General features: G+C 34.6%; 1 protein-coding gene across 1 annotated transcript in view; it reads left to right on the top strand.

The window, feature by feature from the left end:
* Positions 1 to 26,267, top strand: part of LOC138702084 (extracellular serine/threonine protein CG31145) — a 378,856-nt gene extending 352,589 nt beyond the window's left edge. Inside the window, exon 6 of the mRNA XM_069829626.1 lies at positions 20,400 to 26,267. Within this exon, the coding sequence (XP_069685727.1) occupies positions 20,400 to 20,592 (193 nt within the window). The 3' untranslated portion in view covers positions 20,593 to 26,267. The remainder of the gene's footprint in view (positions 1 to 20,399) is intronic.
* Positions 26,268 to 27,749: the final 1,482 nt, after the last annotated feature.

Raw genomic sequence — 27,749 nt, 5'->3', positions numbered from 1 at the left:
TCAACTTCAGTGGAAGGGTCATCTCGAACGAATGAATTGATACAGAATTCCAAAAGCACTGTTTCATTACCATCCATATGTCAAAAGATCTCTAGGCCGTCCAAAGAAGAGATGGACTGAAAATTCTAGTTTGAGACCGTAACAGGCCACTTGGCCTAATACTTGTTAGGAAGATGATGATGACATGGTGCTGCCTGGAGCAGTTCTTGTCACAGAGCCTGATATGTCCGCTCGTTGCAGCTATGTATAACGTCGTTAAGTTTGTATCTGCCCTGCGATGAAGTCCAGCCCATTTTAGCCTGAATAACCCACTGCACTTCACCCCCACTTCGCGTCATAAAGCTGATAATAACGACAACTTGAAGGCTATCAGTTCCCACCTGTATTCAAAAGCCACGCCGTTATGTTGGCCTATTAGGTAAGGAAAGAAATCCCATTCCTCTTGGACTTAAACGACATCCTTTTTTTTTTCTCCTTTATTGTGAAGAAAGAGACGAGTTGAACTGGTGACATCGCATTCGTGAAGAGGGGGATGAAACTATCATCATTGTCGTTGACTTCTTTTTTTACGAGCGGAGGCTTGAGGGTTGTATTTGTAGAGGGCGCCTTCAATAATTCAGCGTCCAGTCCACGATCCATTACGTCCCGCTATCAAACATTTAACCTGCCACAAGGAGACGTCACTAGCGCTGTCTAGTGGCGGCTGAGTTCAGTCTCTCTCTTTAACACGTTAATTCCTATTTTCATACTGGCTTTATATTAATGCAGCAAGGGATACAGTAATTTTCAAATTAACGCCAACACTATGTTCACATCAGAAAATTTTAGTCTCTCTTACTATGATTTTACAGAATTTCTCTTCACATAACATCCACGGTAAATTAATAGCCAGGCTATAATGTTATTTGCTGTCTTTGAACAATAGGGCAAGTAGAAGCAGGATTTCCAGACGCCCTGGATTATAATTGTGGTGTTATATCCTGAATTCAGTTATATTTGTCCCAGAATATTAGAAGATTATTAGATTGAAAAAATACAATTATTTGCTTATTTCTGTGAAATTCTTTTAAAAATTCCTTATTATTTTTGGTTGCTTCCCAGAATGTGTCGCTGTACTTGGACTTAGTGTATGCAAGGTATTTTAAAACCCTAAACTAATCTAACCTAACCTGTCACAGATTAATTAATTAATTAATTTATTTATTTATAAAATTAATTAATTTATTTTTTTACTTATTTACTCATTTAATTACTTATTTACTTACTTATTTACGTATTTATTTATTTACTTATTTATTTGTTTATTTATTTATTTATTCTTTATTTATACTGACAGAGTTAAGGCCATAGGGCCTTCTCTTACACTCTACCAGGTCACAATGTATAAAAGAAGTTAAAATTTAACAAAAAGTTAAAGAACAGAATACTAACATATTACAAGAAGAAGAAATAATAATAATAATAATAATAATAATAATAATAATAATAATAATAATAATAATAATAATAATAATAATAATAGCATATTAAGATCGACACTAAACAACATTAAAATAATACCATAATAGAAAAAAAGAAAGTAAAATACATTGGAATATAGTGAAAGCAACTCATTTAGTACAATGGTTAATATGAAAAACGTTAGAAGGAATATAACAAAATTGAATGTAATGAAATAATAATAAAAAAGAAAAGAAATACGAACATTAAATATAATTCACAATAAAAAGGCTATGATAATAAATTTATCGGCTGATAAAGAGAACAAAAAGAAGAAAGGAAGGAAAGAAATTCAGGTTAGGTTAGGTTAGGTTACTTTAGGTTTAGTGTAAGATTAGTCAAATTGCGATAGAAAAGCTGAAAAAGTACAAGTCTCCAGGTATCTATCAAATTCCAGCAGAATTAATACAAGAAGGTGGAAGCGCATTATCTGACGAAATTTATAAGCTTCTACTTACTATTTGGGGAAAGGAAATTGTACCAGAACAATGCAAGGAGTCCATAATTGTACCTATCTTCAAGAAGAGGGACAATACTAACTTAAGTAACTTTCGAGGAATATTAGTTTGTTGACGTCGTACAACATTTTGTCCAATATTCTTTTGCGGAGATTAACTCCTTAATATGTAGATGAAATTATTGGGGATCATCAGTGTGTTTTAGGCTAATAGATCGATCATTGATAAGATTTTTTGCATTCGACAGACATTTGAGGAAAAAATGGGAGTATAAGGGTACAGTACATCAGTTATTCATAGATTTCAAAAAGACATATGATTCGGTTAAGAGAGAAGTTTTATATAATATTCATTTTGAATTTGGTATTCCGAAGAAACTAGTTCGATTAATTAAAATGTGTCTCTGTGAAATGTACAGCAGAGTTCGTATAGGTCAGTTCCTGTCAGATTCGTTTCCAATTCACTGTGGGCTGAAGCAAGGAGATGCACTAATACCTTTACTTTTTTAACTTCGCTCTAGAATATGCCATTAGGAAAGTTAAGGATAACAGAGAGGGTTTGGAATTGAACGGGTTACATCAGCTTCTTGTCTATGCGGATGACGTGAATATGTTAGGAGAAAATGCACAAACGATTAGGGAAATCACGGGAATTTTAATTGAAGCAAGTAAAGAGATAGGTTTGGAAGTAAATTCCGAAAAGACAAAGTATATGATTATGTCTCGTGACCAGAATATTGTACGAAATGGAAATATAAAAATTGAAAATTTATCCTTTGAAGAGATGGAAAAATTCAAATATCATGGAGCAACAGTAACAAATATAAATGACACTCGCGAGGAAATTAAACGCAGAGTAAATAATGTTACATTAATTTGTTTGTCCTTTACGATTTATTTCTGCTGGCTTGATTCGAAACGTTATTTTAAACTCATCTTAAATTCTGCCATCCAAAGCCTAGTGTAATTAATGACGTCTCTTGTCACTAGAGAGTTCTTGAAATTTATATTTTCCCCGCCATTCATAAAATATTTTGATATGATACCTCTTTCACAAAAGGGGAGATCTATAACTGAAACTAGATTAATATATTTCAGTATTATTTTTATTTATCCTGGTAATAATGAACAGTTTGACTCGTAGACATTTTGTTTTTGCAGCTTTAACTTCCCATGATTGTACGAGAAGATTCGAAGAGAACGGCAGTTACGTAGACTTTTGGCTCCCCCCTACTACCATTAATGCACAACACAATGTCAATACGGCGGTTTCTGTCGTCTGCGATACAACGAACTTTTCTGTTGATTTTCGAGTTCGTCATTTTTTCCGGTTATTATATGCTTAATTAAATTGTGTTAACTCTCGCTAGTGATTTCATATTTTATTTTATCCGTCTTAGTATTATTTTATTATTGTAAATATTTTTGTTTTATCACTATTATTATTATTATTATTATTATTATTAATATTAATGAAATATTTTGTATTACAATCTTTGTATCATTTCTGTCACGATTTTGCTATTATTATTATTATTATTATTATTATTATTATTATTATTATTATTATTATTATTATTGTTACTATTATTTCTATCATCAGCATTATTATTTGATCCCTGTAAAATTTATGTAGACTACTGGACTGTACCCGAGTACATGCATATACTCATTTCGGGTATCCATACATATGCATTCATTTCAAATGTAAATTGTAAATAAATTTGAATTTGAATTTGAAAAAAAATAGACAGTGTGATCAGGAAAACCCCCAGGATCCTCGGCTCTGTCCACCAGAAACAGCAACTCGGCCATCACTGGGATTCGAACTGGGAATCGCAAGCATCAGGAGTCAGTGCTCTATCAAGTGTGCTACCAAAATAGTGTATCCCCAACATAGAGCGAAGTTAGTTCTTCTAATACAGGCTCATGCAACTATTAGATAAATAGTGAATGTCCAAGACCAGAGATGTAATCAGCTTGTGAAACAAGCCTTTCGCAGCAGGTGCTCTTTCACGAGTAAATATCTCTCCCTCCCTCTCTTTGTGAGTCGTAACTTTCAACTTTTTACGAACACACGAGTGGAAATACTTTTCTGTCGATATACAACACAAACACACAAAATATAAACGCATTTCAAACCAAAAGGTTTTCTGCATCTAACGTAACAACACATTGTTATTTTTTTCAGGTCTTAGCAATCTGTGAGCTCAAATTCTCTTTTTATTCTTTATTTTTGTTGCGGTTGAACTTTCCTCCTTTTCAAACGTTGCTTTCATCGTTTCTAGCATTTCTTTTAATCCCTTTCTTCAAGCAGATTGTTCGGGAACGATAGACTGTATATTGACGCACAAAAGACTTGCGAAATTTGCATGCCATATTCTTTGAATACTTTCACTTTGAAGCGTTTCTTTATTCTCAGCGATAAACCCTTTCGATTCTTGGAAAATACCAATTTCTACTACACATCCATATCTATTCATAACCATTCAAAAAACTAAATTATTTTTGATGATTTAATTAAAACATATTTCAGTGAAACGTAAAGCAGAGTCCGTATAAGCCAGTTTCTATCTGATGCTTTTCAATTCACTGCGGGCTAAAGCAAGGAGATGCACTGTCACCTTTACTTTTTAACTTTTCTCTAGAATATGCCATTAGGAAAGTCCAGGATAACAGAGAGGGTTTGGAATTGAACGGGTTACATCAGCTGCTTGTCTATGCGGATGGCGTGAATATGTTAGGAGAAAATCTACAAAAGATTAGGGAAACACGGGAATTTTACTGGAAGCAAGTAAGGAGATAAGTTTGGAAATATACCCCGAAAAAACAAAGTATGTAATTATATCTTGTGACAAGAATATTCTACGAAATGGAAATATAAAAACAGGAAATTTATGCTTTAAAGAGGTGGAAAAATTCAAGTACCTTGGAGCAACAGTAACAAACATAAATGATACGAAGGAAGAAATTAAACACAGAATAAATAAGGGAAATACCTATTTTTATTCGGTTGATAAGCTTTTGTCATCCAGTCTGCTCTCAAAAGAGCTGAAAGTTAGAATTTATATTACCTGTTGTTCTGTATGGTTGTGAAACTTGGAATGTCACTTTGAGAGAGGAACAGAAGTTAAGCCTGTTTGAGATTAAGGTGCTTTGAAAAATATTTGGGGCTAAAAGGGATGAAGTTACAGGAGAATGGAGAAAGTTACACAACGCAGAACTGCACGCATTGTATTCTTCACCTAACATAATTACGAACATTAAATCCAGACGTTTGAGATGGGCTGGGCATGTAGCACATATGGGCGAATCCAGAGTGTTAGATGAGAGACCGGAGGGAAAAAGATCTTTGAGAAGGTCGACACCTAGATGGGAGGATAATATTAAAGTGGATTTGAGGGACGTGAGATATGATGTTAGGGACTGGATTAATCTTGCTCAGAATATGGACCGATGGTGGGCTTATGTCAGGGCGGCAATGAACTTGCGAGTTCTCTGAAAGCCATTTGTAAGTAAATAAATTATATTTGACAAAGGATGGGCGGATGGTGATACAACGAAGTGGCCCGCCAAAGTGTTGTGCAACTTGAAAATGGGTCATAGTCCTGCCATCTGTCTGCAATATGCGGAATCCGAATTACGCAAGTGAAGTGGGTAGGCATTAGATACATACATAAATACATGTACGTACATACATACATTCATACATTCGGCCTCGGTAGCGTAGTTGTTATAGTGCTGGATTTCTATGCTCGAGGTTGCGGGTTCGATCCTGGCCGAGGTCGAGGTGTGTTTAAATGTGACAACTTCATGTCAGTAGATTTAGTGGCATATAAAAGAACTCCTGGGGGACAAAATTCCGGCACACTGGCGACGCTGATATAACCTCTGCAGTTGCGAGCGTCGTTAAATATACCGTAATTAAAAAATAAATAAAAATTACATACATACATACACACATACCAGTACATATATTATTTGACGATTATCTTTTTCGGATAAATAGACTATTACATTCTTAATGTGAAATTAGTTCATGCTGAAGTATGGGCTACTAAAAAACGCTGTACGCGGAAAAATACAGGTACAGGCTGGCTACGTGTTTTATTCCTCTTTCTCTGAATAATGGTTTTAAAAAGGTTTAGGTAAGAAATGAAAATCCACTTACTTGGAGAATCCACTTAAATAATCACAGTCCCATCGTAAGTTTCTGTAGTGAATCCTGTAGACATCACAGCTGCATCTGAAATAGTGTACAGTGTGGAAAATTAATCACTGGATGCTGGAAGCTATGGGAGTTGCCTTTGTTACTTGGCAGTCAAAGTACTTAGCAAACGGCGTGCTTCGGGTATCACTGTGGGGATTCCCTGAAGCTAATGACCTCAAAGCTTATTAACTAATTAATTTCTTTACTTTGCTCATAAAACGCACCGTCGGAAAGAGCATTAAAAATCATGATTGGGATTTGGCTTTAGAGTTACAGAGGATGAAGAAACTCTGAACTCCAGGCTGTAGAGTGTAGAGAATTTATTTAAGAAAACATTTTTCCTTTAACTTCATTAGTTTTCTTCACTCTTTGTACTAAAGTCAGCCGGAAAGAACGAAATCGCGTTGTTTCAAATGAACTGAATAGACTGAACCATATCGAGCCATATTCTATCAGTGGGAATCGAAAACGGATTTATAAAATGGGAAGAGATCAGAGTCTACGAGATGGAAATGAAATTATATCTGATAGAAAGGAGAGGAATCAGATTCTAACAAATAAAAACAAATCGCAATCTACAGTGTTACATGAAATCTAATCACATGCTCTTACACGAAATAAAATCATAATACACGAAATCGATACTGTCTACAATATTACACGAAATTGAATCACAATCTACATTATATGAACGCGAATAAAAAAGTTAAGTATTACACGAAATCGAATCAGATGCTGTTACATGAAATCGAATCACATGCTGGTACACGAAATCAAAAATCACAATACACGAAATCGTTATACAGTCTACAATATTACATGAAATCAAATCATATTAATACAGTATTACACGAAATCGAATCACATGCTGTTACAGTAAACTGAATCATATGCTGTTACACGACGAAACCGAACCAAATCATATGGTGTCACACGAAACCGAAGCGAATCATATGCTGTTACATGAAATCGAATCACATGCTGTTACATGAAACAGAATCGAATCGCATGCTGTTAGACGAAACAGAACCAAATCACATGCTGTTACACGACGAAACCGAACCGAATCATATGGTGTTACACGAAACCGAAGCGAAACATATGCTGTTACATGAAATCGAATCACATGCTGTTACATGAAACAGAATCGAATCACATGCTGTTACATGAAACAGAATCGAATCACATGCTGTTACATGAAACAGAATCGAATCACATGCTGTTACATGAAACAGAATCGAATCGCATGCTGTTAGACGAAACAGAACCAAATCACATGCTGTTACACGACGAAACCGAACCAAATCATATGGTGTCACACGAAACCGAAGCGAATCATATGCTGTTACATGAAATCGAATCACATGCTATTACATGAAACAGAATCGAATCGCATGCTGTTACATGAAACAAAATCGAATCACATGCTGTTACACGACGAAACCGAACCGAATCATATGGTGTTACACGAAACCGAAGCGAATCATATGCTGTTACATGAAATGGAATCACATGCTGTTACATGAAACAGAATCGAATCGCATGCTGTTACATGAAACAGAATCGAATCACATGCTGTTACATGAAACAGAATCGAATCACATGCTGTTACATGAAACAGAATCGAATCACATGCTGTTACATGAAACAGAATCGAATCACATGCTGTTACATGAAACAGAATCGAATCGCATGCTGTTAGACGAAACAGAACCAAATCACATGCTGTTACACGACGAAACCGAACCAAATCATATGGTGTCACACGAAACCGAAGCGAATCATATGCTGTTACATGAAATCGAATCACATGCTATTACATGAAACAGAATCGAATCGCATGCTGTTACATGAAACAAAATCGAATCACATGCTGTTACACGACGAAACCGAACCGAATCATATGGTGTTACACGAAACCGAAGCGAATCATATGCTGTTACATGAAATGGAATCACATGCTGTTACATGAAACAGAATCGAATCGCATGCTGTTACATGAAACAAAATCGAATCACATACTGTTACACGACGAAACCGAACCGAATCATATGGTGTTACACGAAACCGAAGCGAATCATATGCTGTTACATGAAATGGAATCACATGCTGTTACATGAAACAGAATCGAATCACATACTGTTACACGACGAAACCGAACCGAATCATATGGTGTTACACGAAACCGAAGCGAATCATATGCTGTTACATGAAATCGAATCACATGCTATTACATGAAACAGAATCGAATCGCATGCTGTTACATGAAACAAAATCGAATCACATGCTGTTACACGACGAAACCGAACCGAATCATATGGTGTTACACGAAACCGAAGCGAATCATATGCTGTTACATGAAATCGAATCACATGCTATTACATGAAACAGAATCGAATCGCATGCTGTTACATGAAACAAAATCGAATCACATGCTGTTACACGACGAAACCGAACCGAATCATATGGTGTTACACGAAACCGAAGCGAATCATATGCTGTTACATGAAATGGAATCACATGCTGTTACATGAAACAGAATCGAATCGCATGCTGTTACATGAAACAAAATCGAATCACATGCTGTTACACGACGAAACCGAACCGAATCATATGGTGTTACACGAAACCGAAGCGAATCATATGCTGTTACATGAAATCGAATCACATGCTGTTACATGGAACAGAATCGCATCGCATGTTGTTACATGAAACAGAATCGAATCACATGCTGTTACATGAAACAGAATCGAATCACATGTTGTTACATGAAACAGAATCGAATCACATGCTGTTACATGGAACACAATCGAATCGCATGCTGTTAGACGAAACAGAACCAAATCACATGCTGTTACACAACGAAACCGAACCGAATCAAATGGTGTTAAATGAAATCGAATCACATGCTGTTACATGGAACACAATCGAATCGCATGCTGTTAGACGAAACAGAACCAAATCACATACTGTTACACGACGAAACCGAACCCAATCATATGGTGTTACACGAAACCGAAGCGAATCATATGCTGTTACACGAAATCGAATCACATGCTATTACATGAAACCGAACCTCATGACATTCTATTGCACGAAATCGAATTAATAATAATAATAATAATAATAATAATAATAATAATAATAATAATAATAATAATAATGGCTTTATTTAACCTGGCAGAATATTGTACGAAATGGAAATATAAAAATTGGAGATTTATTCTTCGAAGAGGTTGAAAAATTCAAATATCTTGGAGCAACAGTAACAAATATAAATGACACTCGGGAGGAAATTAAACGCAGAATAAATATGGGAAATGCGTGTTATTATTCGGTTGAGAAGCTCTTATCATCCAGTCTGCTGTCCAAAAATCTGAAATTTAGAATTTATAAAACAGTTATATTACCGGTTCTTCTGTATGGTTGTGAAACTTGGACTCTCACTCTGAGAGAGGAACACAGGTTCGGGGTGTTTGAGAATAAGGCGCTAAGGAAAATATTTGGGGCTAAGCGGGATGAAGTTACAGGAGAATGGAGAAAGTTACACAACACAGAACTGCACGCATTGTATTCTTCACCTGACATAATTAGGAACATAAAATCGAGACGTTTGAGATGGGCAGGGCATGTAGCACGTATGGGCGAATCCAGAAATGCATATAGAGTGTTAGTTGGGAGACCGGAGGGAAAAAGACCTTTAGGGAGGCCGAGACGTAGATGGGAGGATAATATTAAAATGGATTTGAGGGAGGTGGGGTATGATGATAGAGACTGGATTAATCTTGCACAGGATAGGCACCGCTGGCGGGCTTATGTGAGGGCGGCAATGAACCTTCGGGTTCCTTACAAGCCATTTGTAAGTAAGTAAGTAAGGCAGAGTTAAGGCCGTAAGGCCTTCTCTTACACTCAACCAGGATTAAAACTTGCTTACATAGCTGAACATACAACTGGATCGGAATTAAGTAATTACATACTGATACAGTTCAGGTATTGGACGAAGTAGAATTAATGGTATTAGAGGAAATCAATCGGCAATCTAACTTCACTCTTTGAAAACAGTATTCGATCAATAAAGAGTGATATGATCGGCAAAAAGGAATGGAATTGCAATTTGTATTAGAAGTTATGTTTACGAATAAACGTCAGGTGCACCCTGTGTATACCTTACTGTCATTTTCAACCAAAACAGTCACAGAAACTGAACAGTAATTAGGCTCTAACTGCACCACTGCTAAGTCCATGAAGAGCTCAACAAAGAGTACGCTATGACGTAAAAATTACTCGACGTGAAACCATTACGATTAACATATCAACTTACGGACACCGTGGGCGTATTTATGGCGACTCAACGACCACGAAGGTACCGAGTGCTATTGTCAGAAGAGCTTCAAGTGCAGACGGAATGCAGGGGAATAGAGCGTTCAGTGCTATTAAATCCGAATCATCAATGACAAGCTGTTATACAAGCTCGAGCGCCAGCTATAAAATGCACTACTTTATGCTCGATAGTTTCGTGTGATCAGCACTTTTGATATTTGTTTTTGTTTTGGGAAATGATGCAGTACTGAACGCTGTACAGTGCCCATATCACAGCACGGTGCAATGAAAACGAAATTGTTATAAAACAGTCCAATCCATAACACAATGATTACTCTTTTTCACAGAACAAAGTACACTCGGTTAATAGCAGCTATAAAACATTACTAAATTCGAGAAGGATTTAAGTGCATGCCAGTCATAATGTTGTACGTTTCGATTCTAAAACGAAATAAATTCTTCACTGATATGTAAACAAAAAGCGTCCATTTTTAAAAGTAAGCAATTCTGTGATTTGATTTTAAAATCATGATTGTTTCTGCCATAGCAGTATTAGTATTTATTTATTTAACCTGGTAGAGATAAGTTCGTCAGGCCTTCTCTGCCCCTCTACCAGGGGATTACAACTATAATATGAAGAATAACATTACAATTAATATTAAATTTACAATTACAATTACAATAAAAATTAAAGTACGACAAGATTACCTGATTAATGAAATCTAGACATTTTATTATAGAGGTTAAGAACAAAGAATATTTTTGTATTTACTGAATTACAAATTACACCTAGAATAGCAAAATTCTATAGAGATGAAATTATCGGATATTGAAATATTTTGTGATATATTAAGACAACTATTTACAAGAAACCATGTCTGAACGAGTCTTAATTACTGACCAAGTGCCTAGTAAGTTTGCGTTTGAATTGAGTTTTATTTCGACAGTCCCTGGTGCTAGCAGGTAACGAATTCCAGAGTCTTGGCAGGGCTATTGTGAAAGAGGATGAGTATGAGGAGGTGCGAAGGGATGGTATTGTTAGTATTGTTTCATGGCGAGAGCGTGTGTTCAGATTATGGTGGGAAGAAAGGTAAGTGAAGCGAGACGACAGGTACGAAGGAATAGAAGAGTTCAAGATTTCGAAGAGAAAGAGAAGTGAATGTAAATTTCTTTTCTTATCTAGTTTAAGCCAACCTATTGCTTCCAGGGATGGGGTAATATGATAATATTTACGAACATTGCTTACAAAACGTACACACAAATTATGAGCACGTTGAAGTTTCGTTTTGTTGTCGCTGGAAAGGTCAGTCAGTAAAATGTCAGCATAGTCAAAATAGGGAAAAACAAGGGTCTGCACAAGGGGTTTTTTTAAGCAAGAGGGAAGATGAACATTTATCCTTATAGTACGCTGGGTTCTCTAAACGGGCCGTTATGTCTACCCATGCTTTTTGACCTAGATTTGCTCTATACGATGATGTTATTCTAGTTTTTCTACGTCTGTTTTCCAATGTATCCCATTTAAGTTCTTTTATCGTATCATTTCCGTCTTCTCTTTTACCTTTAACAAATTTAGCTGCTCTATACTGGATTCCTTCTAAGGAATTTATCTGATATATCCTATAGGGAAATGTTATGTTTTATTTAACGACGCTCGCAACTGCAGAGGTTATATCAGCGTCGCCGGATGTGCCGGAATTTTGTCTTGCAGGAGTTCTTTTACATGTCAGTATATCTACTGACATGAGCCTGTCGCATTTAAGCCTACTTAAATGCCATCCACCTGGCCCGCGATCGAACCCGCAACCTTGGGCATTCTATAGGGATCCCAACATGTAGTTCCGTATTCCATTAACGATCGCACTAACGTTAGATATGCTATTTCCCTCGATTTGGGGCTAGCCTTTTTCAAGATTCTCATAATATAGTGAAGTGTCCATGCTTTACCCGTTAACATTATCAACATGCTCTCCCCCAAGAAAGTTTGGTGTTTAAATTAAATTCTTGCAGAATTACACCACTGAATTCGTAATTTAGACTAGTTTCCTCTCAGGTTTTACAAAATGTTATAGATTTATTTTTAGAACCATTTATTTTCATCCTATGCATTAACGCCCAGTTATATTTTACACCAACTACGACGCAAAAAGAAAGATTTTCCATCTGAAATTAAACACAATCTTCTACTGTCGAATATTTCGCCTGCAGTTTTGCCGCGAAAGGCACTACAACTTTTATTACTATTTTATTGTGTTGATCAAAAAAGAACGCTACCGGCAATTGTTTCACAATACTCATGGCAACAGTATGTCAATATGTTCACAAACAAGAGAATGTCGCTTCTTTTGCACGTATATTATCGGTATATAAGTGTCCTCCGTAACTACAGCTTCACTGGTTCAGATCTGGGTGAAGTCAATGTATGTAAAGCGAGTCGTATATACAAATGGAATCAGGCGCCACTCGAAGCGGAAAAAAAAAGGAAGAGGAAATTCCTGTTCAATCTACCATTCGTACTTCAACTGTTTCGACTCGTAGACTTTTCACTGACGCAACATTTCCTCCATATTCAATCATCTGTGAGAACTGAGACGACTTCCCCCACTATGTCACCCATCACGAATGCATTAACTTTCAGTAACATTTTTTGTTTAAGTAAAATGATTATAGTAACTGTTAGTTATTCTAGTCAGGGGGAAGTTCATGTAAAGTATTGATGTTTAGTAGTGTTTTTGAAGTACAAATCGTTTATTAATGTTTAATTTAAATAGAGAATTCAGGAAGTTTTACCATAGTGGGTTAAAAACGGGTAATTACGCAACAAGGAAATGTTACAAAATGAAACAAAGATGAATATTATAAAGGGAAACAAAAATTTGCATTCATAAAATATCTTAATTTAATAAATATATATTATTTTTAATGTACCGAAGTACATATGATATTTCCATGCAGTTATTCTGCGTCATCATACGATGAAAGAGTAATGGAACGGAGAAAAATTCTCTCCGGCGCCGGGATTTGAACCCGGGTTTTCAGCTCTACGTGCTGATGCTTTATCCACCAAGCCACACCGGATACAACTCCGACGCCGGTTAGAATCGTCTCAGATTAAGCTCCAACTCTTGGGTTCCCTCTAGTGGCCGCCCTCTGCACTACGACCGCACATGTGCTGAGGTGCACTCGATATGAGTGACTAATCTGAGACGATTCTAACCGGCGTCGGAGTTGTATCCGGTGTGGCTTGGTGGATAAAGCATCAGCACGTAGAGCTGAAAACCCGGGTTCAAATCCCGGCGCCGGAGAGAATTTTTCTCCGTTCCATTACTCTTTCATCGTATGATGACGCAGAATATCTGCATGGAAATATCATATGTACTTCGGTACATTAAAAATAATATATATGATATGCGTAAATCACTTCGTGATTTAAGACGGCGCGTATTCCGTCGGATCCCGGCCAACTAGTCACTCATATCGAGTGCACCTCAGCACATGTGCGGACTTCGGTCCTGCGTTCATAGACATCTATGACGTAGTGCAGAGGGCGGCCACTAGAGGGAACCCAAGAGTTGGAGCTTAATCAGAGACGATTCTAACGGGCGTCGGAGTTGTATCCGGTGTGGCTTGGTGGATAAAGGATCAGCACGTAGAGCTGAAAACCCGGGTTCAAATCCCGGCGCCGGAGAGGATTTTTCTCCGTTACATTACTCTTTCATCGTTTTAATTTAATAAGATTTCTGGTCAGGCTAGGTACGCTTTGACACATTGCGCGTCCTATACAGGGTGATTCACGAGGAGTTACCACGGAGTATATTCCCGAAAACATTTTGAGCAAAAAATGTCATATAAACACGAGTCCTATTCTCAATATTTTCAGAGTTACACTAATTTGAAATTGTTAAAAAAAAACATATATTTTATCTTTAGTTTTAAGGGTAAAAGAATGTTACAATTAGAGAATGAACTATTCAGAAGTATCATTTCGTTAATTGGCTAGTGTTGTGAAGATGAAAAGTATTATAAATCTATAGTAGCTTTGTACAGGAATTTCTTTCAGTTTCTAACTACAAAATTACAATTTTCTTAAACACTTATCGCGACAATTATTACAAATCACGTTAATCTTGTAAACTCTTTAAGACTGTAGGCTACAGTACGATGTAAAATTGAACTGTAAAGAATAAAGTTGCTAGAAATCGTGTGATCTGTAACAATTGAGCCGTTGAGAGCAGAAGTGGTGTAAGTGAAAAATGGATAATGTGGGTTGTTAAAGTAAACATTCTGTAAAATACAGCGCAAAGTAGCAATTATAGTCGTGTCGCTGTTATTCCCGGCGTGACTCCTCCTCTTTGCTTACGTCTTAGGAAGTGAAAGCTCTACAAAGTCTAGTAGGTAGTATCGTTCGCCATTTTTGTTCTTTCGTTGCCGAGCTACCATACGAGGAATCTATTTGCTTCACCGTTAAACATTATCATGTCGTAGCTCCTATGATAATAAATCAAACGCACTGTAATTGAGCAAATAATTGAGCGGCAAATAACGTCCTCGTGTGATTTCTGCGAACGCCAACGAAAGAGCCAAAATGGCGGGCGATTATATTAAGTATTTATCGAGCCTTAGGAAATACATTACATCATCACTAGCGAATGACAAGACGCACACGTTTAAATGTAGCCGACCTGCAACGTGATTGGCTGCCGGAAATAAGAGCGGCGGGAGTATAATATTAAATTTATTTAAACTATTAGTAGTCAGTGGATAGCACGAAGGACATATTAATCGCTACTTAGCGCTGTGTTTTACAGAATTTTTACTTTAAACCTCATTACCCACTTTTGACTTACACCACTTCAATTGTTGTGGTGCCGGTAAGTGTGTAAGAATAATGTAAATTTTAGTTAGAAGTTGGCAAAAAATCTGTACAAAGAAACAAAACCAAGGAATTAATAACACATTTTTAGCTTCAGAATACTAGCTAATTAAAGAAGGTACAATTCTGAATATTTCATTCTTCATTTGTAACATTCTTTTACCCTTAGAATTAAAGAAAAAAGGTAGGGTAGATGAGGGTAATTGTAAACACGGGTAATTGTAAACAAATGCTGTGAAAATACAGAACTTTCAATATAAAAATTTTAATTCGGGGGAATATTTAAATTAACAAGTTGGCTAACTACAAAGCAGTTTGGCGCCAAATAGGAGTAACTGCTTAGTTGTGAACGAATGTTTTGTAAGAGTCTACAAAAAAAAAGTTGGGAAAGAATTTTGCTTCACCTTCATTTTTGGCATTGTAAGTAAACGTACAGTGGATATTTTTTAAGAATATGTTGTTTTTATGAGTAATGTATAGTAGTTAACATTTATTAAAATGGTTTTGAGATCTTCCATAACCTCAGTTCATTAAATTATGACGTGTTTACATTTACCCCATAGTTTTAATTCTCGGGGGTAATTGTAAACATGTTTTACTATGGTTACATTTCGTACTTTCCAGTAATCAAAGAGACCCCCACCCAACTACACTGTGGAGGATTGAGAGAGGTTGCCACAGATGTGAAAAATAGTAACTACAGTTATCGTGAAGCTCAGGAGAGGTACTGAGTTCCTATATCGTCATATATCATAGGTTAAAGGGACGAAATGTACTAGTGACCGAAATTGGAGTTGGAAGGAGTACAGTTCTTTCTTCTGAAACAGAACAAAAAATTTTCAGTGTCTTATAGCCCGTGCGAAAATTGGTGTTTAAAATTACTGCCCTCTGAAAGGGGTAAATGTAATCAGGTGGGGTAAATGTAAACTAGCAATTAAAAGATGAAAAGAAGTCAACCTTATTATTTTGAACCCATTTTCAGGGAAAAGAAAGATCTAAAAATAACACAATGTTTCTTTGTCATGGTTACCGTTACTGAGGGTTGTGTAATGTTGAAATATAGTATTTGAAATCAGTGAAAAGTGTTCACAATTATTACCCTGGTCTACCCTATTTTTTTAAACAACTTCAAATTAGTGTAATTGAAAACAGGACACATCCCATGTTTATGTGACAGGTTTGCTCAGATTGTCTTCGGAAATAAACTTCGTAAGTGGCGATAACTCTTCGTGAATCACCCTGTATAAGTCCTTCATACTTTCCACTAAAATTAACTAAATGGTCATTAGCAGATATTCAAAACTTTGTATTATATAAAGTGATTCTAAAGATTTGCTCTAAACTACCGAGGCGTCCACATGGCTTCCAGAAGATCAATCCTCCAATACGAACCCATGTCCACTAGATTGAACTGCGGCGTTGTGGGGACCCACACTACGTCACTGAACGGTATCTGGGTGTCGCACATAGCACAAATAATTACGTAATGCCCCACTGAGCGTGTACTGCCATTTACGTATAGCAACATACACTTTAGTTACCACAGCATGGACGTAGCTGTTCCAATTAACGTTATCCAGCATCAATTGTTAAGCCTTACAATACTGGACTCTGCAACCCGCTTCGTCCTCAATCTTGTAGGGGGCCTTGGACCAATTCACAAGTAATAGGAATATTTCTATTCGTGTAATCAGTACCCAAAGCAGTCTCTACAAGGAAGAAAAAAAAAATTCCCGACAGATTTATGCTGTAACTTCAATGAAGAAAAAAAAACTTAATTAAAGTATACGCAAATGCTTAATTCACGTCTAAAAATAGACGCTTAAAATTATCTGTAATTCTTGCTCGTTTTTCAGTCATGTGTAAGTTTTAGAAGGGCGACTAGCTAACAGTATATGCGTTACAAGAGCGGTATGTTGAAGTTTCCATGTTCGAGGAAAAGTTTGAAAAAGCGAAACGTACTGTAGTTGAGCTTTTTTAATTTCCGAGAATTGAAAGAAAACATACCGCTCGTGTATCGTACATTAATTTATGCGAAGATCGTTTATTACATACCTGAAAGAGGAATTTCTAATTAGTTGCAATGAAATCTCCATCTTGGTTTCTGTTCAATGACGGCAAATTTGCAAAACAAAAATATCTATCTTCAACTTTGTTGCTTTAAAATGTTTTCTGTGTTTACTATACTCCAGCAGGCCGTGATATACGTCTGTCTTCCCCCCCCCCCCAGTCTATGATGAGTCTGGAATCTTGTTGACTTTTTCACGGCTTCCTTAATGTTACTTGCATTACGAATGCAGTAACTTTAGTGGAGTGTAGATTTTACTTAATTTTTGCAAATATTTAAAAACAATAATTAACAGTGCAATTTAGGTGAAATTGCAGTGGTAAGCGTCCAATTTATAATTATTACTATATTGAACATCTCTAAATATAATATGTTAAAAGCCTAAAGCAGTAAAATCAATATGTCACTTAAGCGGTAAGGAGAGGGAAATTGTTGTGTGTTAGGTTGGGAATACTGAATGTGGAATTTTACACTTTCCGCGGATTAGTTTTGTGCGGAAACCAAACACGATCTGTGCATTCCCCTACACAAAGTTGAGGATCCTTGTCTCCAAACTCACTTCCAATAGCAATGTTCACTTTACCATGTATGGCTTCGGTAATATTTTCAAGTTGTTTCCTCTTTCTATTGTACATTTTATTTTATTTTATTGGGTTATTTTACGACGCTGTATCAACATCTAGGTTATTTAGCGTCTGGATGAAATGAAGGTGATAATGCCGGTGAAATGAGTCCGGGGTCCAGCAGCGAAAGTTACCCAGCATTTGCTCGTACTAGGTTCAGGGAAAACCCCGGAAAAAACCTCAACCAGGTAACTTGTCCCGATCGGGATTCGAACCCGGGCCACCTGGTTTCGCGACGAGACGCGCTGACCGTTACTCCACAGGTGTGGACTATTGTACATCATACGTGAATATTGGTCATACGGATTATTTAAACAAGATGGTGGAAAATTGTTAAAATCCTATTACGTCATACGGAAGGCAGTTTGATAAAGGCCTTGTATAATTATAATACTATACAAGGTCTCTGGGTTTGATTGATGTTACATAAATTTGAACATGTGACTTTCTATTAATTGTTTAATTTCATTCACGTAATACAAATTTTATAGCCTACTATTTGGTTAGGTTACCTGTGGGAGCGGGACTAATATCAGCTGTGCCTTATTTCGACCGTTACTCCGTGCTACAGAAAAGTATTTTCCATAGCTCGACAAACGCATTCTCGCTGTAATGTGTAACGGGACTAAAGCTGCATCTACACAGTTCAGTTTTCAATGCGTATGCATGCAGTCTGGGAAGAATATTGAAAGAATCAAGTTTAAAACGTACGTTAAATTAACCCGTACATTATAGTGTACACTCTTTGTTTTTAGAATGTCTTCGATACTTTTAAATATTTTTAAAAATTAAATGTGATAGAAATGGAGAATATTATTTTTGAAACATTTCTATACCTGAATTATAAATAAAATTTAAACTTTGGTGCCACAGAAGTCAAAATTGTCCCCAAATTTTGATTTTCTGTGAAGACTTGATTTGAGAATTGTGGATCCTCAGAATGATTATGTGACCAGTTTTTTTTAATACAAATTCAGGTCTGAAGGGGTTAAGATGCATGAAGATTTTGTCTCTACATGGTGCACGTAAATATATTAATATTAAATATCCATCTTGCATTCATTGCTTGATTGCGTAAAGTTGAAAGAAAATTTAACCGTCTAGATGCATTTTAATGGATTCGTGCTTATTGATTTACGGGCAAACAGTTGGCGAATCCGAGTAAACAAAAGAACGACCATGCAATAGATTGATAGCGATAAATCTAGCAGCAAAAATTATCGCGATGTATGACTGTGATTGGTTGGAATTCAAAATTTCATTACACTTCATTGATCGAAAATTGTATGACGTCATATAAACGAAATACTTACTTATTGGCTTTTAAGGAACCAGGAGGTTCATTGCCGCCCACACATAAGCCCGCCATTGATCCCTATCCTGAGCAAGATTAATCCAGTCTCTACCATCATATCCCACCTTCCTCAAATTCATTTTAATATTATCTTCCCATCTACGTCTCGGCCTCCCCAAAGGTCTTTTTCCCGCCGGCCTCCCAACTAACACTCTATATGCATTTCTGGATTCGTCCATACGTGCTACATGCCCTGCCCATTTGAAACGTCTGGATTTAATGTTCCTAATTATGTCACCTGAAGAATACAATGCGTGCAGCTCTGCGTTGTGTAACTTTCTCCATTCTCCTGTAACTTCATCCCGCTTAGCCCCAAATATTTTCCTAAGAACCTTATTCTCAAACACCCTTAATCGCTGTTCCTCTCTCAAAGTGAGAGTCCAAGTTTCACAACCATATAGAACAACCGGTAATATGACTATTTTATAAATTCTAACTTTCAGATTTTTTGACATCAAACTAGATGACAAGAGCTTCTCAACTGAATAATAACAGGCATTTCCCATACTTATTCTGCGTTTAATTTCCTCCTGAGTGTCATTTATATTTGTTACTGTTGCTCCAAGATATTTTAATTTTTCCACGTCTTCGAAGGATAAATCTCCAACTTTTATATTTCCATTTCGTACAATATTCTGGTCAGGAGACATAATCATATACTTCGTCTTTTCGGGATTTACTTCCAACCCTATCGCTTTACTTGCTTCAAGTAGAATTTCCGTGTTTTCCCTAATCGTTTGTGGATTTTCTCCTAACATATTCACGTCATCAGCATAGACAAGAAGCTGATGTAACCTGTCATATAAACGAAATAGTTGTTCTAATTGGAACTTGTAGTATACAGTGTGATTCACATAGGGTATTTTTCGAAGATATTTTGAGAAAAAATATAATATAACCATGGGTCCTATTCTCAATATTTTCAGAGTTACACAAGCTTCATTTAGCCTACAGAATTAAAAAATATGTGAAATTAATTTTCTTGTTTTGTTCGCAGGTTCCACAACGGCCCACGCAAATTAAGTGACGCGATGAGGGAGTCCATGAGTAAGGACCCCGTCGCCCCCGTGTTGTGGGAACCCCACCTAACAGCTCTGGACCGCCGGGTCAAGATTATCCTGCAAGGCATCCGAGACTGCATCGCCAAAGAGGACGCCGTTGATGCGGTGGTGCAAAACGACGCCTCCTAGCGCCAACTTTCCAAGCCTACAAGGCGCAGAAGAAGTCGCTTCTACAACAGTAGCGAATATAGTTACAAGAAAAGAGTCGTATACAAAAGACTGCCGCCATTGGACACATTTCAAGACTATCATCCCGGCGTGGACATCGTTGCTTGGTTGTGACTTTCATATTTTCCAAAGAAAACAATTGAACATAAATAATTACACAACTAATCGCTTCTAATATAAATGGTGAATCAATGACTTTAACAGACTTTCAAAAATAATCTGCTGTGTGTTGAATCCTGGGAATGATTCTAACAGTTTTATTGTATTATAACAATTACAAGGGCTTTAACTGTAAATATAACCACTGGGACCTGTATTCCCGATCAAAGACGTATTATACATGAACTGCAAACTTTATGATGACACATAAAAAAATGTTGTGACAGATCTCGTCATAAAAGCTGAAAAAAGTTACCAGAGTTCGTTCCTGAAAGGGAACTTGAGACTTGCTATCATCAGCAAGTCTTATAATGAGTACCAACTGTTAAAAAAAAGAAGTATCGTATGTTAATGATTTAAATTATAATGACTGTTAAGGTCCACGTCATGAATACTTTTACTGCTTGATGCTGCAAATAGCAGTTATGCCAAATGATTTCCTCTGTATCAAATGTTTAGGTCGGCCCTGCAAGAAAACAAACCGAGAACTGTCTGTTAAAAGCAGTCTTAAGCTTTAAAATCACCTGGATAGGCCTATTACTTTTCAGTGTACATTTTTTTGTTGGTCGTAGTTATTATTAACATGTTTGGAGACACAAAGGAATTTTTAAACGATCCATGTACAAAATTTTACTAACCACTTTCATATCAAAAATCTTTCAAAAATACCCTTTAAAATGCCTTTCAAATATTTAATGCACGAATTGTGAAAAATAGGGCTAGGATTTTGATGACCTATAAATCATGAAAAAATATCCTAAAAACAATGCATTTATGAACTAAAAATCTTTCAAAAATACCCTTTAAAATGCCTTTCAAATATTTAATGCACGAATTGTGAAAAATAGGGCTAGGATTTTGATGACCTATAAATCATGAAAAAAATATCCTAAAAACAATGCATTTATGAACTAAAAATCTTTCAAAAATACCCTTTAAAATGCCTTTCAAATATTTAATGCACGAATTGTGAAAAATAGGGCTAGGATTTTGATGACCTACAAATCATTAAAAAATATCCTAAAAACAATGCATTTATGAACTAAAAATCTTTCAAAAATACCCTTTAAAATGCCTTTCAAATATTTAATGCATGAATTGTGAAAAATAGGGCTAGGATTTTGATGACCTATAAATCATGAAAAAATATCCTAAAAACAATGCATTTATGAACTAAAAATCTTTCAAAAATACCCTTTAAAATGCCTTTCAAATATTTAATGCACGAATTGTGAAAAATAGGGCTAGGATTTTGATGACCTATAAATCATGAAAAAATATCCTAAAAACAATGCATTTATGAACTAAAAATCTTTCAAAAATACCCTTTAAAATGCCTTTCAAATATTTAATGCACGAATTGTGAAAAATAGGGCTAGGATTTTGATGACCTATAAATCATGAAAAAATATCCTAAAAACAATGCATTTATGAACTAAAAATCTTTCAAAAATACCCTTTAAAATGCCTTTCAAATATTTAATGCACGAATTGTGAAAAATAGGGCTAGGATTTTGATGACCTATAAATCATGAAAAAATATCCTAAAAACAATGCATTTATGAACTAAAAATCTTTCAAAAATACCCTTTAAAATGCCTTTCAAATATTTAATGCACGAATTGTGAAAAATAGGGCTAGGATTTTGATGACCTATAAATCATGAAAAAATGTCCTAAAAACAATGTATTTATGAACTAAAAATCTTTCAAAAATGCCCTTAAAATGCCCTGGAAATTGATCTTACATAATTGGCATAGTAGGAATATTAATATTTAGACTAGTAATTAAATTAAATTTTAGTACCAACATTTAAGTTTATTTAATTTTACATAATTTTTCTAAGTGGTACACTTTAATTAATTATTTCACCTGTTGTAGTTTCATGTAGTCCACCACAAGGCCACTCTTATCCGGAACTAGCAGGTATAGAGGAGTCTATATTGAAAAGGTAGTTGGACTGATCCATTACGTGGGGGTGTACTACGTTAAAAATGACAATATTTGTGCAGAAAAACTATTAAAATAATATGCAAAATAATGGGTAATAATTAAAAAATATGCAGAGAAATTATCGAAGGAAATAAATAATATTTTACATTAATAATGGGGATTTATGGTCAAAATTAAAAGAAAATACCCCAGAAATGGCTGAATAAAACAAAAAATGCTCTTATGAGTTGTAAGAGGTAAAAAATGCAAACAAATGCCCTAACAAATGTGTCTTAAAACACTCATTTTATTACATAACATATAAATACTAACGCAGCTATGTTTCTGGCTTACTAGAAAAAAAGATTGAATTTCATCAAAATTCTAGCCCTAGTGATAAACCATCTTAAAATTTTTAATCCTACTTTAGGCAATATGGACTATAAAATTTTTGCTTAAAATTAACGATGACGTTCAATTATTTTTATAAGTATTGAGATTTTAGTTAGAAAATATTCATCCCATTTTCCCATATCTTGTACAACTCTGTTAATCATAATAATAATTACAGAGCTTCTACAAAAGACCTTTCCGATTTCGAACACATGTAATTTACGTTCTATGAATCTGAGGTGCATGAAAATAGTACCAATGGAAAGAGAAACTCAAAAAGTTTAGTTCCTTACCTTAAAGATGTTTAATGTGTCCCCCCATTGGTAACACGGCACACATCAAGCCTATAGTCAAGTTCCACGTAGGTACGCGGATTTTCCGACCCTCAGATTCTGAGGTTATGTCTGTTCACCTTACCACAGAACCTTACACCCCGGAACGAATAAATTCATCATCGTTTTCAATTAAAGTCTGCATACTATGAAGAAATTTCTTCGTAGGACTTCGTCCTCTGGTTTTAGGGCTTGCAGCAACTGTAGTCGGTACGGATGAAATCGCAACCGATTGCGAAGAATCTTGCCTTGAAATCAGTGTACCATTTACGGATTGTAGGCCCACTGGGTGGATCTGCATCAAACTTTGTTCGGTAATGCCGTTGCACATTAATAACCGACTGATTCACATGAAAATCAAGCTTTTCTGTCCTCTATAGCAACTATTTCGCCTCAACAATGAACAAATTTGTTCATGCGCTATTATGAGGCAGTGTTACCAACAAGGAAAGCAATGTTGCCACAACTAATCTTTTTGAGTTTCTCTTTCCATTGGTGATATTTTCATGCACCTTTGATTCATAGAACGTAAATTACATGTGTTCAAAACCGGAAAGGTCTTTTGTAGGAGCCCTGTATAAATGAAGTGATTCCATTCTTGGTGAAGTTCATAAAAATGGTGTTCCGAAATTTGGCTATACTTTCGTACTCAGATGAAAAGAATCAGAGGAGTATTCTAGTAGTAAAGGACGTTGCAAATTACTTCAGTCAAAAGGGTTTTGCCATTTTCAACGATCCCTTTGTAAATGTTCAAATCAAGATGAAAGTACAAGCTTACAAATGTTCTATGTTATCTAATTATCTAGCAATGGATGGAGTCCCTAACTACAACTCCTATGGATAAACTACTGTTGCTTGCTCCTTTGTACAGAATGTCTCTAAATTATACCGCCAACTTTAGGATCGAATAGGTAACGTTTTTTAAAACACTTTTTGTTAAGGAACAAATATGGGGTGCAGTGTATTGGTGTCGGAATGCAAAGATAACACTGTGGTTTGCGTTCTTCCTTCCTTTTTGTTTGTTTCGTTTGTATTTTTCTAAATTTTTGAGTCAAAATAATAACTGTAACGTTAATGATTTCTTTATTAAATCAATTAATTAATTTTCAAATATCTGATGATCTAAATCTCGTCCTGTAAGATCGTCAAATTAATTACATACAACCTTGTTGCACCGAAATAAAACCGTCGCATCCCATTTCTTCCCGAACAATAAGTGTTTTAAAAATGTTATGTATCCAATCCCAAAGTTTGTCTAATTTAGAAACACCCTGTATATAGATTCTAAATGAAGTCATGAATTTATAATGAAAGTATTGAAGAATTTAGCAGGTTGAAAATGTAGTTGCGGGGGCACAGAAAATTTAAAATACTTAACTCTCTTAAAATATTACTAATGAAGATTTCGTTCTGGTTAAGTGTTACGAAATTTTGTTATATAGTACCTAACTGAAAATCTGAAAGTAGTTAAGAATAAAAATGGAATCCAAGTTTAATTCGAAACCGTTTCCTTTTTTGGCTGGGGTTTTTGAGGAGTTGAATTATTTTATGAAGATTGGTCAATGAATAAGGAAATAAAGAAATCAAGTTGGAAGTGATGAAGATCTTAAGAGTGGCGTAATACAAACTTTTAGGCAACATCACATTTCAGATATAAGCGAGGCTAGAAAGTAAAGGGTTCATTAATACAAAAATAGATGTTCTTTCCATAATAATATGAACCAATTTTCCTCTGTCTAACCATCTCGATCACGTGAAAGGGTGAATTTGTTTTAATTAGAGATAAATGTACAAATCTGAACCCACGAATTGGATTATGTTAAATGTTTTCTTTTATGTCATATCATTTAAGATCACACAATTGAACATACTTGTTCTAAATTATTACTTACATCGTTAAAATCTGTCAGATTAAACTCAAATCATTTCTAGCACATCCGGTTTATTTTTTGCCAACTTACAATTTCCCGTCCTTGTGGTTGGTATGAAAATGCCAAAGAAAGTATGGTCCATATTAATTCAGAATAGATTGTCTATGTTTCTAATATCACGTCATATCTTCCATAGCTTTGAATATTCTCAATTTTACAGTTAATTCAACCAATGATATGTCTTCTTATATACATCTGAAAATCAATGGCAGTTAACACTCTAAACGCTAAATTCAGAAACTTCAACTCATCACATACATTCTATCTTTCACTTATTAGATCTGTGCATTATCTACCATCTAAAGCTATAACACAATATTTGTGCACCTATAAATTTACAAGACAAATTTAAGTTTTATTTCCTTTAAACTGTTATATTTTAGTGTCCTTAATATTTCAAGCTTTTCTCTGAATTTCTAAATCTAATAATACATTTTAGAACGTAAGTAACAAGACATATTTCACATCAAAGACTAGGGAACTCCAAAATGGCCAGCAGGCATTTGTTTTGTTAATTTATGATTTGGAAATTGGAACTCAAAGTTTATATAATAACATTAATTTTGTTGATTTTGTTGAGAAGTTATGTCGGCTATGAAATATGTGTTAAATTTATTGCTTGTTTAAACAATTGACTCCAGATTACGTACTTCAAATGTTTTCATGTAAAAAAATGACATCTAGTTGCTAGGTGACGCTGTCCATACGGATAGTATAACTTGCAGGGCCTCACCTAAACTTTCTGATTGTGATAATATTAATCAAGAATATATTTGTGTATTAACTGATATCCGGAAGAATGAAAATTACACAGAGTGTGTCAAACCAGAGATTGTGATTTAAAATGAAGGGAATAATTATATATGAAAATAAAGAACTTTAAAATGGAGTGTAGCACAATTTATTTCAACACGGTTTGTATCTAGGACTATAAATTTTTCCCGATATCGTCCCATTCAGAGTTTCATGTATGTCAGTTGGAACTGCTCTAATAACTGATCCTGAACTGCAGCTGGGCAACTTCCTGTAATGAAGACAGCCTACACCGATGAGGTAAGTATCTGGCGAGTGTAAATGGCAAAAGTCACACACAGGTAAGTGAACGATGTGGAATACTGGGGTTTTCTGATTATTCTATAACCTTTCTTGTGTTTTTACTTCGTTTATAGTTCGATTTTTTATTATTATTGTAGTTTTTTTCTGGTGGTGTGGAAGAGAAAGTCTGATCGCCTTAACTACACGAAGAATAAATAAATAAATAAATAAATAAATAAATAAATCAATCAATCAATAAGTAAATAAATAAATAAGTAGTTAAATAAATAAGTAAACAAACAAATAACTAAATATATAAAAAAGTAAATAAATAAATCAATCAATAAGTAAGTAAATACATAAATATGTAAGTAAATAAAAAATCAATAAGTAAGTAAATGAATAAATAAATAAATAAATAAATACATAAATCAATAAGTAATAAATAAAGCAATAAGTAAATAAATAAAGAAATAAATAAATTAGTAAATAAATAAATAAATCAATCAATCAATAAGTAAGTAAATGAATAAATAAATAAATAAGTAAATAAATAAATCAATAAGTAATAAATAAATCAATAAGTAAATAAATACGTAAGTAAATAAAACAATCAATAAGTAAGTAATGAATAAATAAATCAATAAGTAAATAAATAAATCAATAAGTAATAAATAAATAAATCAATATGTAAATAAAATAATAAATAAATACGTAAATAAATAAAGCAACCAATAAGTAAATAAATAAATAAATCAGTCAATAAGTAATAAAATAAATAAATCAGTCAATAAGTAAATGAATAAATAAGTAAATAAATAAATTAATCAATACGCAAGTAATAAATAAATAAATCAATAAGTAAATAAATAAATCAATATGCAATAAATGAATAAATCAATAAGTAAGCAAAACAATCAATGAATACATAAATAAATAAATAAATAAATAAATCAGTCAATAAGTAAATAAATAAATAAATAAGTAAATAAATAAATAAATAAATCAATCAATCAATAAGTAAGTAAATAAATCAGTAAATGAATAAATCACTAAGTAAATTAATTAGCTAATAAGTAAATAAATAAATGAGTAAATGAATAAATAAGTAAATAAATAAATAAGTAAATAAATAAGTAAATAAATAAAGAAATGAAATAAGTAAATATATTAATATTAAAATAATAAAAAAAAATAATAATTAAGTAATTTACAATAAAATCTGGTATTTCCACTCTCATCAAATTTTGGCGTGGAAGATTTTGCCATTTGCTACTGTAACACAAGCTAACACTGTTTGATAGAACTTGGCTTCTCGATGAATAGCATGTACACT

This window comes from Periplaneta americana, chromosome 6 (assembly GCF_040183065.1).
Source record: "Periplaneta americana isolate PAMFEO1 chromosome 6, P.americana_PAMFEO1_priV1, whole genome shotgun sequence".
NCBI lineage: Eukaryota > Metazoa > Arthropoda > Insecta > Blattodea > Blattidae > Periplaneta > Periplaneta americana.
This window is presented reverse-complemented; position numbering and strand designations above follow the sequence as displayed.